The 14,377-nt window shown below is 51.6% G+C and overlaps 4 protein-coding genes across 4 annotated transcripts; all 4 read right to left on the bottom strand.

The window, feature by feature from the left end:
- Positions 1-276: 276 nt before the first annotated feature.
- On the bottom strand, positions 277-1,514 carry BDR25DRAFT_304526 (copper/zinc binding superoxide dismutase). The gene is made up of 5 exons (XM_033690230.1): positions 1,406-1,514; positions 920-1,099; positions 708-859; positions 542-638; positions 277-487 (listed from the first exon to the last, which is right to left on the bottom strand). Exons 1-5 carry the CDS (start codon positions 1,416-1,418, stop codon positions 465-467), a joined length of 465 nt encoding a protein of 154 aa, XP_033546284.1. The 5' UTR covers positions 1,419-1,514; the 3' UTR covers positions 277-464.
- A 277-nt stretch (positions 1,515-1,791) lies between these two features.
- Positions 1,792-3,192, bottom strand: BDR25DRAFT_289002 (transaldolase 1; the record flags this gene model as incomplete). Its single annotated transcript, XM_033688421.1, has 4 exons — positions 1,792-2,235; positions 2,289-2,672; positions 2,726-3,040; positions 3,154-3,192. The coding sequence occupies 4 exons, from the start codon at positions 3,190-3,192 to the stop codon at positions 1,999-2,001; spliced, it is 975 nt and encodes a 324-aa protein (XP_033546285.1). The 3' UTR covers positions 1,792-1,998.
- A 549-nt stretch (positions 3,193-3,741) lies between these two features.
- On the bottom strand, positions 3,742-5,197 carry BDR25DRAFT_289004 (NAD(P)-binding protein; the record flags this gene model as incomplete). Its single annotated transcript, XM_033688422.1, has 2 exons — positions 4,675-5,197; positions 3,742-4,622 (listed from the first exon to the last, which is right to left on the bottom strand). The coding sequence occupies exons 1-2, from the start codon at positions 4,769-4,771 to the stop codon at positions 3,742-3,744; spliced, it is 978 nt and encodes a 325-aa protein (XP_033546286.1). The 5' UTR covers positions 4,772-5,197.
- Positions 5,198-5,199: 2 nt separating this feature from the next.
- On the bottom strand, positions 5,200-9,811 carry BDR25DRAFT_343794 (uncharacterized protein; the record flags this gene model as incomplete). Its single annotated transcript, XM_033693864.1, has 3 exons — positions 5,200-5,855; positions 5,953-6,196; positions 6,242-9,811. 3 exons carry the CDS (start codon positions 9,809-9,811, stop codon positions 5,656-5,658), a joined length of 4,014 nt encoding a protein of 1,337 aa, XP_033546287.1. The 3' UTR covers positions 5,200-5,655.
- Positions 9,812-14,377: the final 4,566 nt, after the last annotated feature.

A 14,377-nucleotide genomic window follows, 5' to 3' on the forward strand; every position in this document is an offset into this window, starting at 1 on the left:
GAAAGAGCCTAGGCGAAAACGTCACCTGCGGCTCCCACGTGCACACACACAAGCAACACCATCTTCGCTCACCGTTCTCGAATATTTTAGGATCGTAGTTAACTAGACTTGAGGCATGCGTCGTGAGTGGTTGCAATTCATATGGCTTCGTCCCAGCTTCCAGCAACCAGATGAAGACACCCATTCCCTCTCACTAAGAGTCAGGGCAGGATGCCAACGTGCTGCAAATCGCACAGGAGGTACGAACGTCAACATTTATGTTAATAAGGAGGCGGTGACAAATCTCACTCGGGTCGTCGTATGAACTCCATGACAGCTAGAATATCGAGGTACTTTTGTCTATTCTCAAAGCATATTAACCCATCGAACAGATTCCCTCTCCTGATTCAATTTGACTTCAGGTTGCTGAAGCATGCTGTAGCATTCCTGGTTTTCTACCGCAGTTGGCTATCCTATGCATCCATCTAAGCGGAGATACCAATGACCCCTACATACCTCATTAGTACATGCTCATGCACCAGTCCGATCTTGAAGAACTTACCACAAGCAGGGCGACCACCAGCATTGCCAGTCTTCTTCGACTCCTCGTTTCCGCCCTTTCCAAGATCATCGGTGCCGGCGTGGACGACAACCGTACGCTACACACCCACACACGATATATCAGCTACACTCTTCAATCCTAGGGAGAGGAGTGGAGGCGGCCTTACGCCAATAACGCTCTCAGATCCAATCAACTTGATCAATTTATCCTGAACACTTCCCTGAGCATTGCCCTGACCGTCAGTCTTGAAGTTGCCCAAGTCACCGACATGGCGCTCATCATCGGATGGAGCACCGTGGGTCTTGTTGTGAGGGTTGACTATTGAACCCCATCAGCACTTACCGATATCGCAGAAAGGAAAGGAGGAAAGCAGCTTACAGTGAGGTCCAGCAGAAGTGCACCCATTAGTATTGTCTCCGAACGCATGAACATGCATACCACGCTCGGCGTTCGCGTCATGGCCGGTGATGTTCCAAGAGACAGTGGTAGCACTAGACTCGTCGGCCTGCTCGAAGGTCACCGTACCCTTGATGTTGGAGTCTCCACGGATAACAGCGACTAGAGCGAGCACGTCAGCCTCAATATGTCTTCTCTGTAGCACCTAGAGGCCATCAAGGTGTCTGGAACAAGGAGGTCTGATTGGAGAGACCGCGAGCATCAATGGGACGCCAGGAAGAGTGCCACAGCACTGATATTGCTAACAAGGTCCTCTAGCAAACCTCTCTTGCCCAATTGAATCAGAGTCCTCGTTTTTAAACACCTGTAATGGGTACTCGAAGCAACAATGTGCTCAAACTCTCTCACGAAAGCTGCCCCGCTTCTCCACATGGGGCAAAGCGTGTGCAAATAGGGAGCCTGACTTACCAGCCTTGACCATTGTGACGGATTGACAAATTTATATAACTCTGGATGATGGAGCTTACGGTGTTCTGAAGTGTGGAAGGTACTCTGGTTGAGGACTTCAGTTATGAGGTTTGGGTGAGAGGAGCAAAGCAAGCAAGCCCACCTGCGGCAAGGAGCTTAGGAATTTGGGCCAGCAAGCGGGGCACTCGGAGTGATGCAACTGGACTAACTCCGAAGCCGAAGCAAATTCTAGCCCAATGACTGATAAATCCCACCCTCTCTGACAAAGACGGCCTCGAATCACAGCATTTTCTCTGGGAGTCTGACTTCATTTCTCCGGGGACATGACGTTTGACGTTTGGGAGTATCTCGGTCTATTTTTGATATGTTCACTTTTGCACTTTCCCCACCACCCACGGCAATTTTCGTTAACTGATTAACTACAGCCCTCCGAATCTAGTTCCAGCTCTAATTCCAGTCTCAGCAACAGAGAACAGAGAAGAGAAAAAGGCGCCTTATGCTAAGTTAAACCGTGATAATCATCTATCAACCCCCCTCGTTCTCAACCAATCACCGATGTCGGAGCCCCACTGCCCACCGCCTCCGTCCACCGTCTACGCCTCGATCTTCTTGCGGATGATATCCTTGAGCGTCACGGCATCGGCGGCGAATTTTGAGATTCCTTCGCGCAGCTTCTCGACGGCCATTTGCTCTTCGTTGAAGTCGAAGCGGAAGTCGGCTTCGTTGCTGATGTAGCTCTTCTTCTCGATGTCGAGGGAAGATGCTTGTGATGCGTCGAGTTTTTGTGGGACGGGGTCGGTCGAGTTGTAAAGGCTCTCAAGGAGATTTGGCTATTTCTTTATAAGCATCGGGATGCAAATGATTTCTGGGTGGGTAAACATACCGCAATCGTCAAGTAGTCGCAACCTGCCAGCTCAGTGACTTCACCAACGCTCCTGAAAGAAGCACCCATGACAATGGTCTTGTAGCTGTACTTCTTATAGTAGTTGAAGATGGCCTGGACGCTCTTGACGCCTGGGTCCTCGGCGGCCGAGTACTCCTTCTTGGTCGCGGCTTTGTACCAATCAAGGATACGGCCGACGAAGGGAGAGATGAGGAACGCGCCAGCCTCAGCAGCGGCGATAGCCTGGACCAGCGAAAACATGAGCGTCAGGTTGCAGTTGATGCCGTGCTTGGATTGGAGGATCTCGGCGGCCTTGATGCCCTCCCATGTCGAGGCAATCTTGATGAGGATGCGGTCCTTGGAGATACCGACCTCCTTGTAGAGCTGTACTCTAATTAGCACCCACAACACCTTCGTTTCAGAATGGCGAGTCGTACCTCGATGATGCGAAGGGCCTTGTTCACTGACGCCTCTGTGTCGAACGAGAACCTCGCGTCAACCTCCGTCGACACCTTTCCGGGCACTTTCTTCAAGATCTCGGAGCCGAACTGCACGAGGAGGTTGTCCAACGAGGCATCAACCTGCTCATCGATGCTGCTGCCGTGCTCCTTGCCATACTCAACGGCGGCATCGATCAGCTTCGCGTACTCAGGTTTCTTGGAGGCGGCGAGGATTAGGGACGGGTTCGTCGTCGCATCTTGCGGCTTGTACTTGTCGATGGTGGCGAAGTCGCCGGAGTCGCACACAACCGTCTAAGAGCGAAGACACCAGTCAGCTCGAGCTTCGCGAAAGGATGCATAGTGAAGAAATCCGGGTCATCTCCGGGGTGTCAGGCGGGGGTGGCCGCGATGGCGGGGTAACTCACGGTGCCAGCGGCCTTCAATTGATCGAGAGAGCTAGACATGGTCGCGAGGAACGTCAAAGTGGATTTTAGGAATGAGATTGATTATGGAGGGCGTTCTGTGCAGTTAAGTTGTAGGGAGAGGGAAGACTGTTGGGAGGCTTTGAGGCGGCCGAGACAGCTTTCATGCAGCCCCTCCAAAAAATGCCTCCATCGTCACAGGTGGCGACGGCCCAGCAAAAGGAACCAATCGATAGCTCCACCGCCATCAATCCGCGCTTTTGACACTTCGACTAAGTAACAACTGTCCGTGGAGGCTGTCACGTTGCTGAAGCCCATCGTCATTTGGATTTGACATGATATGACCTCTCCTGACGGGACGCCCCCTTTCCCCCTGGAGCGCAACCTCATCTGGTTTTGTCGAGGAAGAATTTTCCCATCCACGGCCGCCAAGTAATTAGCCGCATCTCCGGCATTTGAAGTTTGACTCCAGCCTCAGGACTCGCAAATGTGATTCGAAATCGTTAATACTCTGTAGTATATCGTATTGGGTGCCACATGTTCGTACATCTCCGAATACCCAGCGGAAGAAGACACACGCGCACTGCAGCCTCACGCTTTGCCCTGCTGCCCCCACCCCTCCTCCCCCAACCACCCATAAACCTCTGGATAAGTGTCCCTAAGCTTACTCACAGTGTGTCCAGGCCCGCTGGGCCCGGGGTCATTCAATTGCGCTACTTTCCGCGTTTGCTTCGCGCCGACCTCGAGGATCGTGCCTCCGCCAAGCCCAGGCTCCTCGAGACATCTTACCATTGCTTCTGCGACTTCCTCGGGCGTCGCCCACTCGTCTTTCTCCTGGTCTAAGAAAGTGAGCTTCTCCGGATGTTCGGTCCACAGCGGTGTTTTGATGACTCCCGGCGCAACACCGTTGACGCGGATGCCGAGCGCAGCATCGAGGTGGCCCAGAGAGCGGATGAAGCCGTTCATGGCATGCTTCCCAGCGACATAGATGGGCGTTGCGAGGTTGGCGACTTGCCCTGCAATGCTGCTTATGATGATGACGCGCTTTGGATTCGTGACACTGACTTTCTCGCCCTGCTTTGGGCTGACAAACTCTGATATCGCTAGTTGTGTAGTGCGTATAGGATGCGTAACATTGATATCAATGCTTGCATAATGTCCACCATCTGGCGTGTCCTTCGATTTCGCAGACCCAGGAGGGTGCCAGAAGTTACTCCAATGAGGATCGTAGATGCCAGCACCTGGACACACGATATCCACGGTGCCGAACTCCTTATTCGCAACTGCGAACATGCGCGACAGTTGCGTCCAGTCTGTCACATCCGTTTTCTGGAATACGGCGCGAGGCTTCCCACCAGTCTTCGTGGCATGCTCGTCGACAAGCTTCTGCGCTTCGGGGCGAAGGGCTAGATCGGCAAAGAGAACATTGCAGTTGCGTGAGAGGAGTAGGGCCGCAAAGGAGAAATTGATGCCTTGTAAAGACGTTGGCGAGGGGGGGGTAACCAGCGGAGCAGAGAAACGTACCTGAACCAGCTCCAGTCACAATAGCAGTCTTCCCATCTACAGAAAATGGATGAGTACCCGAAGTCGCGTCTTGAAAGTAAGCTTGACTTGCGGCCATTGCGATATGCTTCGTCAAGGAGATTACCTGGCTCTAGGAGGTAGAGGAGATGGAGACGAAAAGTAAATGTCCGTTACTTTTCATCTAGGTAAGCTTGAGGCCTACTGCAGCTTTAAATATCTACACATCCAAAGGCCTTGGAAGCTGGCTATGGGGCAAACGGCTACGCGCATTGTCGTTCGGTCCACCATGAGTGAGCAAGGAGGGGTATTGTCACCACCGATTGCTCGGTGGAAGATGGTCCGGGGTAGGGAAAGTTAACCCCCAAACTGTCCCACAGGGCAGGTTTGCCGAACGTAACACGTGATCTTGGTGGCCCGTCTTTCAGGACAAGGCTGGGAAGGTGCAAGCAAGGATAATTGATCACAGATTGTTTAGTGAAGCCAAGTATATGTGAAAGGTGGTCAAAATTACCAATGTAAAACTATTTACCGAGCTATTGGACCATGGTATAGGCACTTGCAAGTCTGCACCGCTCTGATTTAAGAACAGGCATAGTGCAGATGCCTCCCGGTTATCCAGCTCTTTTACACAAACCGAAATGCCAGATCCGAATGCAATTGCTCGTACCTGCCCATAACACAAGTACTACGCAACCAACTCCGATTCCATGCAAGGGTATCGATGCTTAGACCGTCCAACTGAAAGCTAGAGTATTAAGGCATGGAGGCCTTCGTTTTCTTACTTTTAGAAACTCCAAAGGCATAAGAAGGTCGAAGGGTGAAAGATTCATGACAAAGACCGAGGAAGTGTGAAAGGGAGACACAGAGCAAGAAGTAGACCCAAGCAGAGAGGAATGGGGAAGCACGACAGCCATTGGTGAGGCTGGCTAAGATCGGGACGTGCGACGGAGGCTGTTGGGCAAATAGGTCAGTTCACAGCGGTCAAAAGTTGACCACTCTAGTGTCGTCATGGAGGAATTGGCGACGATATTTGGCGATTTCCTCCGCGACGACATTGGGGTCCTTGATATTTCTCTGGCGGAGTTCTTTTAGAACGAGCCGCAGTCCATCATTCCATCTCTGTTTTTCCTCGGGAGTCTTTCCAGGATTCGCAGTGCCCAGTTGTACAAGAATCTTATCACCTACACAATTGAGTAGCCAAGTCAGTCTGCGTACCAAAGGAATGAAAAAGGAGGCAATTACGCAGGGGATGAAATGAAATGCTCCCTAACTACGCACCGCTTATGCTCATGTCTCGAAAGTGCTGGCCGTCGCAATGGGGATCGTTGCAGGTACCACCCACAGCCTCAAATTGGCAGAGAGGCTTGTCTTTGTCAATCTGATGGCTATAAGTCATAGAAAGAAAACCGCCAGCTACATCCTGGGAATAGCTGGGATGATATCGGTAAGATTTGAACATTCGGAGAGCGCTTTCATATGGTACAAAACGGGCAGGCTCAGCAGGATCGTCCGACGTCGAGGTCTGTATATGGCTTAGTTCCACTTCCTCCAAGAGTCAGTCACGTACCGCTTCAGCCATCGATGTCCGCTGATCAGGCAATAGTAGTGATGGCAACTCAGGTGCTAGATCATCAGCGATAGCACTAGAACCAACGCCATTGTATGAGATCGACTTATTCTGCAAAGAGTTGCGTTGGGCAGGGTCCGATTCGCCGTCTGAAGATGTAGTAATATCCATGGCGTCGTTGTCGTCGTTATCACCAGGAAGATCAAAATTCGCCGCAGTTGCTTGGTCAGTGGCATCGCCGTTCAGATTTGGCAGCTCTTGGTCCAAGTCTGGTGGTTCATACTCACCCTCCTCTTCTGATGATGACATTGGTGAAGATGATAACGAAGACGCAGGTGAGCTTGAGATCTCAACCTCGTAATTTTCCCGTTCAGCATTTGCGGGATCGGGAATAAGTGGTTCAGCAGGCTCATATTCTTCCTCATCCTGAATCGAAGGAGATTCGGACATTTCCGCCTCCCCTTCCTCGGAGAGAATAGCCGTGTCATTGGTGGGATCCTGGACGAGTTGAATTTGTCCCGGCTGGTTGTTGGCAGCAGGGATTATGGGAGGTTCAGGAGAATAGAAATCCTCACTGTCGTCTAAGGGGGAAGCAATGTCCACTAAAGTTTTGAGCCCAGCACTACTCAGGCCAGATGCAAGTTGGGATGCATGGTGTTCTTGCTCTTCTACTGGAGCTTCTCCCTCAACCTTAGCAACTAGATCTGCGCCTTCTACCCTTTGAGATTCACTTTCCGACATGACCATGTCCTCTGACACTGGCGACTCTGCGTGAAGCGTCTTCGATAAAGGAGAATGTGTAGCGTCTTGGGGTAGATCAAAAGTAAACGCGGCCTCCAGAGGTCCATTTCGATTTGGTAAGAGTTTTACTTCAGATGCCTTGCTGGTGGTATTGCCACTCAACTCGGCCTCGCCATTCGGCTGTGTCGCAGATAACTCTGGTGGAGTGGAGCTCTGGGTAGCAGCGCCGTTAATTTGACTAGAACTAGAGGGTTCAAACGGTTGAGATTGTGATTCATCCAAGGGGTTCAGTTCATTGGCTTGAAGAGCGGATTGGATAATGTTTTGTTGATCGATTTCGTCTTTCTTGGCTTGAAGCTCGGCATGGGGCATGCCTTCCGTGTCAACTCCGAGGCTTTCAAGCTCCTGGATGAGCTTCTCTTTATCTTGTAAGACCTTCCTATTATTCGCTTCTAATTCTTCCATCTCCTTCAGAAGCTGGGCCATTCTAGCTTTGTTGCTTGCTAAGCCAGCCTCAAGGGACGGTAAGCCAGACTCGATCTCGGCTCGTCGCTGCTTTTTCCAATCAATAGAAAGGGCCAAATTGGCTGAGTTAGGATTTGCGAGTGGGTTGTCAGGCTCTGAAGGGTCGTTCACTTTCACTGACGCAGCTAAGGCAGGTGGGAGGGATCCAAGTGAGACCTGTGACAAGCTTGGTTTCGGTACGGTGGACGTTTCCGCATTCTGAGGTGCAGGAGAAGACATCGCAGTATCCTTCTTCCGTGCTTCCGCTGCAAGCTTTCTCTGATTCAGGGCCTCTATCTTCTGCTTCAAAATTGCAATGTCCCTCTCTTTCTTGCTGAGCTCGTCTTTGTGAGCAAGGCTAGCAGGCGTCTGCACGGCAGGTGGCGTGCTCACCACGGAAGCAGGCCTTACAGAAGTGGAGCGAGACGGAAAATCTGACAAGGGAGGCAAATTACGGAGCATGTGCGGACCATTGCGGCTGGAAGTCAGAGGGGAGGGGATAGCGGTAGACTTTGGGGCGGCTTGATCATCGTCTATATCCATATCGCTACTGCCAGATTCATCATCACTGACCTCGATAATCATGGCTTCATTATCATGTTCGTGTGGGGATTGGCCAAGAGGTCGGGTGTACGTAGGTCCCACGCCACGTGGAGTTGGTATCTCATCGAAATCTGATGCAACTGGCCGTTTGCGACGGCTCAGTGAAACAGTTGTTTCAGAGGCGTTGGCTACAGGCGTATTATGGAGCGGCTGGGGTTGGGTGGTGTTGCTCGCAGGCGAAGACGAATTCATGAACAATCCTGGTATTCCAGTAAACATAGGAACCCGAGGTGAGGGATTATGAAGGGACCGAGGTCCGGGACTCGTTTGAACGGGAGTTGAAGAGCCAAGCTGCGCTTGCTCGACCTTCCGTGCTGGAGATGAAAAGGATGTGGCTTTGGGCGTTAAAGATGAGCTAGATGATTTCGACAGCTGAGAAGAGGTAGAGTTTGCAGCTGGTTGCTTTGCCTTCATCGCCTCAAGTTTCTGGCGAATCAATTCAGTTTTCCGAGCTCTCTCGTCCCCTTGTAATGGATCCTTCGGGAGGGTTTTGCCCTGTAGCTTTGGGATCCCAGCTGCGTGGGCTGCTTGAGGTGTCATTGTTGTAGCCGTTGGTTCTGAAGCCGTTGGTTCTGAAGCCGGCGGTGTCTGCTGCAGAGAAGTGACCTTCGCTACAACAGGCTGTTTGCCCATCTTTGCAGCTTGCAGACGGGCAATATAGTCTTTGCGATCGATTGGAGACGGGGCCGACTTTGCCGGGGCACTTGATGCCACAGTTGTCTTTAAAGCTGTTGTCGACTTCGTCACGGTAGCCTGACCATTCGCTTTATTGACCTCAGTTGACGTGGAATAACCGTTAGGAGCGCTACTAGCTATGCCGATTGGGCCCCCTGTATCCTTCACGGATGGAAACTCTTGTGAGAATGGTAAGTTCAGCTGCCGGTACAGCGCACTTAGAAGAGGAGCATCCAAGCCTTCTTTGGCCAAAGAAGCGTATCCAATGTTGTTCTCATGCAAAAGCTTGATAAATTTCCTCGCCTCCTCTCGCTTTTGTTCCAAAACATCAGATTCATTGACTTGAGCTAATTGTTGATTCACTCCTACTGGACCGGCTGAGGCCTGATCTCGGCTTTGGGTTGAACTGATCAGGGTGCTCAGTAGCTGGTTGCGACCTACGCTGTCTTCGGCCATTGAAATATCTTGTGACATTTGAGGGACCGAGCGCGGCGGCGGTGGATGGATTCTACCGTTGGTCGCAGGTGATTGTGACATTCTATCACCATCACTCACTTCGCCGTCTTCTTTGTCGCTCTCCGCCACTTCTGCAATCCGCTCGTTGATCACGGGCTTCATTTGGACCGGAGTCGGAGCCAAGTGCGCAGGAAGGGTGGGAAACATTGGAGGAGCTGATGCGGGCGCATTCTGTACAGGCGGCTGCGCCTGGGGAAGTGAAGGGTAGTAATTCGGAGGCGGTGGAGGAATTGGTATTCCGTTCTGCCCGATGAAGGGAGGAGGGAAAGGTACTGCAGCGTAAGCATTCTGGGTTTGATACGTTTGAGGTGGCCAGTATTGATATGGCGGTTGTTGAGCGTTCTGAGCGTGGGATTGCATGTTAAAGCCAGCAAGACTGCCATTGTACAGGAAGCCTTCGGCAGCGGGCGTCTGACGCGGGCCGCTGCCTTGCGTATTGAGCTGGCCGGCGGGCACTGGATGCTGGAGTTGCTGGGGGGTTCCAGGCACGTGGAAGGGCAGGCCATACGGCGGTTGCGGGTAGTTCGCCATTTTGAACGTCTAGTCAACGCGATTCCAGTCGGGACGCGTGAGAAGCTAAGATTAAAACCTTAGTCGCATAACTTTCGCGGGTAACGCGAATCCGGCGCGTGGGTATGAGGATCAGGATGGAAGGGACGATGGAGGCAGGACGCCTGGCGGTGGTGGTACAGTGGTGAGGGAGCGTCAGCTCGGCAGAGCGCAAGACGGAGCTTTTGTAGACGTGAAGTGCCGGCTCGCAGATCCCAGGTGAAAGGACTTGACGGCTTTCGCGATGCACGGAGGCGATCGTGGGTGACGGTGGAGAGAATGTATTGATGAAGGTTGACAACGAAATCAGAAACTAGCTGGGCGGCAACAGCCGAAGCTGATCACGTGCACTCGCAGTGGGTGGACTTTCAAGGTTGCAGGGGAACGGTTGCTGGGCGCGGGAAGAGCGACGCGAGTAAACAAAGGCGGCTGCCCGCACACCACACACGTCTCTCCGCAATTGCACCCATCCACCTTTACCTTGACATCCTAGAACACCATCCTTGTAAATACATTCACTCTGCGTCTCTATTTGTAGAGACCGGCTCTCTTTTATTTTATTTTGGCAGGCCACCGAATGATGCAGTGTCCTGAAGTAGTACGGTAACAGCTTTGCCCATTGCACCTGCGACCAACACCATGAGCGCACCTGCTCAGAACGGCCCCAGGTGGCGAAACAGCCCTTTCGCAAGGAATTCTGCCTCGCCGTCTCCAGGCCCAACAACCAGTCTGTCGCGTCCAAAGTCCACTCTCGTTTCCCCGGCACTGGCCGAGCCGCAAACTAGCAATATGGCTCACACCCGCCATCAATCGCTCTCCCAGCTCAGCCAAGCCCCCATAGGACGCAGCAACTCGACGCGACTGCGGTCAAACTCGACTCGCGGTGGTATACCCGCGGGGACGTTTGCGCCTCAATTCATCGTAGATGGCTCTCAAGACACGTCTGAGGTTCGAGGCATCGAGGGAGAGAATGATTTCTCTGGCAAGCGGTATGTCTGGCTACGGGATCCTAAGACAGCCTTCGTCCGGGGTTGGGTAGTGGAGGACCGAGATGCCGGGAAGCTGCTAGTTCAATGCGATGATGGCACACAACACGAGGTCGACTCCGAAGCTGTCGACAAAGTCAACCCGGCCAAGTTCGATAAGGCAGATGATATGGCCGAGCTCACACATTTAAATGAGCCCTCTGTAATCCATAATCTGCACATGCGATACCAGGCCGACTTAATATACGTAAGTTAAATAGACTCTTCGTTGTTATGTCCCTAACGATCTGCTAGACCTACTCTGGCCTGTTCTTGGTTACGGTGAATCCGTACTGCCCGCTTCCCATATATTCGAGAGATTACATCAACATGTATCGAGGGCGGAGTCGGGAGGAGACAAAACCGCATATCTTCGCCATGGCTGACGAGGCTTTCCGTAACCTTGTGGATGAAGGCGCTAATCAGAGTATACTCGTCACGTGAGTACCCTACCTTTTAGAATAGAAAAAAAAACCCTATTTCTGACATTCAGATAGCGGAGAGTCAGGCGCTGGGAAAACAGAGAACACAAAGAAGGTTATTCAGTACCTCGCCGCAGTTGCACCATCAGACACCCCTCGAGCGAAGTCCAGTGGAAGGCATCTTTCGAATCTCTCGGAGCAGATCTTGCGTGCAAATCCAATCCTCGAGGCCTTTGGCAATGCCCAAACGGTGAGGAACAACAACTCATCTCGATTCGGGAAGTTCATCAGGATCGAATTCACTCGGACAGGCCAAATTGCGGGCGCCTACATCGACTGGTATCTTCTCGAGAAGTCGAGAGTCGTGAGGCTGAACTCGAATGAGCGTAACTACCACGTCTTTTATCAGCTTCTCCGTGGAGCTGACCAGAAGATGAAGCGAGAACTTCTCATAAATAATATGGATGTGGAGGAATTCGAGTATACCAAGCACGGAAACGACGCGATTTCTGGGGTTTCCGATGTGGAAGAGTGGAATGCCCTAGTCGAGGCCTTCCACATTATGGCCTTCTCCGAGAAAGAACAGCTTTCCATTCTAAAGACAATAGCAGCAGTTCTTCACCTTGGCAACATCAAGGTCATCCGAGAGAGTCGCCGCGCAGACCAGGCTGCGCTAGAACCAGATGCGATTTCTCAAGCGCATAGGGTTTGTCAGCTCCTTGGGATACCTACAGAAGAGTTCATCAATGCTCTTTTACACCCTCGCGTGAAAGCCGGACGAGAATGGGTCGAAAAGGTCCAAACTCCCGAGCAGGTCAGCCTGGCGATTGACGCACTGGCAAAGGGTATCTATGAGCGCGGGTTTGGTGACCTTGTTGACCGCATTAACCGCCAGTTGGATCGCACAGGAGCCGGCACGGATGATTCTCACTTCATTGGAGTTCTCGATATTGCCGGTTTCGAGATATTCGAGGAGAATAGCTTCGAGCAGCTATGCATAAATTATACGAACGAGAAGCTGCAACAATTCTTCAATCACCACATGTTCGTATTGGAACAGGAAGAATACGCCCGAGAACAGATCGAATGGAAGTTCATCGACTTTGGCCGTGATCTTCAGCCAACGATTGATCTAATTGAACTGTCAAATCCCATTGGCATTTTCTCGTGCTTAGACGAAGACTCTGTAATGCCCAAGGCTACCGATAAGAGTTTCACGGAGAAACTTCATTCGCTTTGGGATCGAAAAACCACGAAGTACCGGCGATCCCTTCTGACCCAAGGCTTCATGCTTACACATTACGCTGCTGAAGTTGAGTACTCCACCGAATCATGGCTTGAAAAGAATAAGGATCCATTGAACGACAATGTAACTAGGCTTCTCGCTGCCTCTACCGATAAGCATATCTCTAACCTTTTTGCTGACTGCGCCGACGTGGACGACGAGATTGGTGGATCCAGAAATCGTGTGAAGAAGGGCCTCTTCCGTACCGTTGCTCAGCGCCATAAAGAGCAACTCTCGTCACTAATGACCCAACTTCATTCAACGCATCCTCATTTTGTCCGGTGCATTCTTCCAAATCATAAGAAGCGACCGAAACAGTTTAGCGCGCCCCTTGTTCTGGACCAGCTACGGTGCAATGGTGTTCTCGAGGGCATCCGCATCGCGCGGACAGGCTTCCCTAATCGACTGCCGTTTGTTGAGTTCCGGCAACGATACGAGGTCCTTTGTAATGATATGCCTAAAGATTACCTGGAGGGCCAGGTGGCCGCAAAGATGATTCTACAAAAGCTCAATCTAGATACAGCACTCTATCGTGTTGGTCTTACCAAGGTCTTCTTCAGAGCCGGGGTCCTCGCCGAATTGGAAGAACAGCGAGATACACTTATCCGAGACATTGTTTCCCGCTTCCAGTCCGCAGCTCGAGGCTTCATTCAGCGACGCATTGCGCATAAAAGGCTATATCGCGCTGAGGCAACGAGGATTATCCAACGGAACTTCCAGGTATATCTCGATCTCCAATCGAATCCGTGGTGGAGACTCTTCGTACGTATGAGGCCTATGCTCGGAGCCACGCGCCAAGCAGCAGAAGTAAAAAAACGCGAGGAGGTGATTCAAAAGCTTGAAGCGCAAATGCAGCAGGAAGCGGCGGACAAACAGCGGGTCGAAGACGAGCGTAGACGAGCCGAAATGGACATTCAACGCATTCAGAAGACATTGGAGAGTGAGCGTGCTCTAGCTCTTGATAAAGAGGAGATATTCAAGAGGCTTCAATTGCGTGAGGCTGAACTATCCGAAAAACTTGCCGGTGCGTTGGAAGACCAGGACAAGCTTGAAGACCAGCTGGACGATTTGATAGAAGCAAAGAAGAGGGCAGAGGACCAAGCTGAACTCTGGCGTAAGGAGCTAGAACAAGCGGGTCAGATCATTGGCAAATTGGAAGGCGAGAAGCAAGACTTGGAGGACCAGATGGCTCACTTGGATCAACAACTCCAGGAATTGGAACATGTGACATCTGAACGAAACCAAGCTGAAGAATCTCTGAATCAGGAGATCAAGATGTTGAAGAGTCATCTGGGTCTGAAAGAGCGAAAATTGCAGGACCTGGAAGCGAAACTTCTTAAGACCGACCACGATTTAGATGTGAAGCTCGCGGCCTCGACCAAGGAATTGCAGTCAGCTAAGCGGCAGATCAAGGAGCTCCTTGACGAGAATCGCCAAGTCCGGCAACAAATCACCGATTTGTCATCTACGTCTACTAGTTATGAAGACCTCATCAGGCGAAAGGAGAGTGAGCTCGCTATCCTCAAAACCGACCTCAAGAAATACGAATCTGACCGGAGGATCTTTGACGATGAGAAAAGAACGCTTGCCTCTCGACACGATGACCTACAGAGTCGCCTTCGTGAGGCTAGGGCAGAATTGGATGCCATGCGGTCTTCAAAACAACAGCTTGAACGCGAAGCTGCTGATGCGAAACGCCTTCTGGAGGAGAAGATCTCCGAAGATGCAAAGTCTGGCGAGGGCCGAAAGATCCTTGAAGAGCAAATGGAAGATCTGAAGGCTGAGTTGTTCGAAATTCAGAGAGAGCTTAGTCGGG

This window comes from Lindgomyces ingoldianus (assembly GCF_010093535.1).
Source record: "Lindgomyces ingoldianus strain ATCC 200398 unplaced genomic scaffold BDR25scaffold_21, whole genome shotgun sequence".
Lineage (NCBI taxonomy): Eukaryota > Fungi > Ascomycota > Dothideomycetes > Pleosporales > Lindgomycetaceae > Lindgomyces > Lindgomyces ingoldianus.

What these genes read in the sequence shown, in the direction of transcription:
- BDR25DRAFT_304526 (XM_033690230.1), bottom strand. An exon ending in CACTTCTGCTGGACCTCACT is followed by an intron (nt 860 to 919) that starts GTAAGCTGCTTT and finishes GGGGTTCAATAG; the next exon opens with TCAACCCTCACAACAAGACC. An exon ending in GATCTGAGAGCGTTATTGGC is followed by an intron (nt 639 to 707) that starts GTAAGGCCGCCT and finishes GTGGGTGTGTAG; the next exon opens with CGTACGGTTGTCGTCCACGC.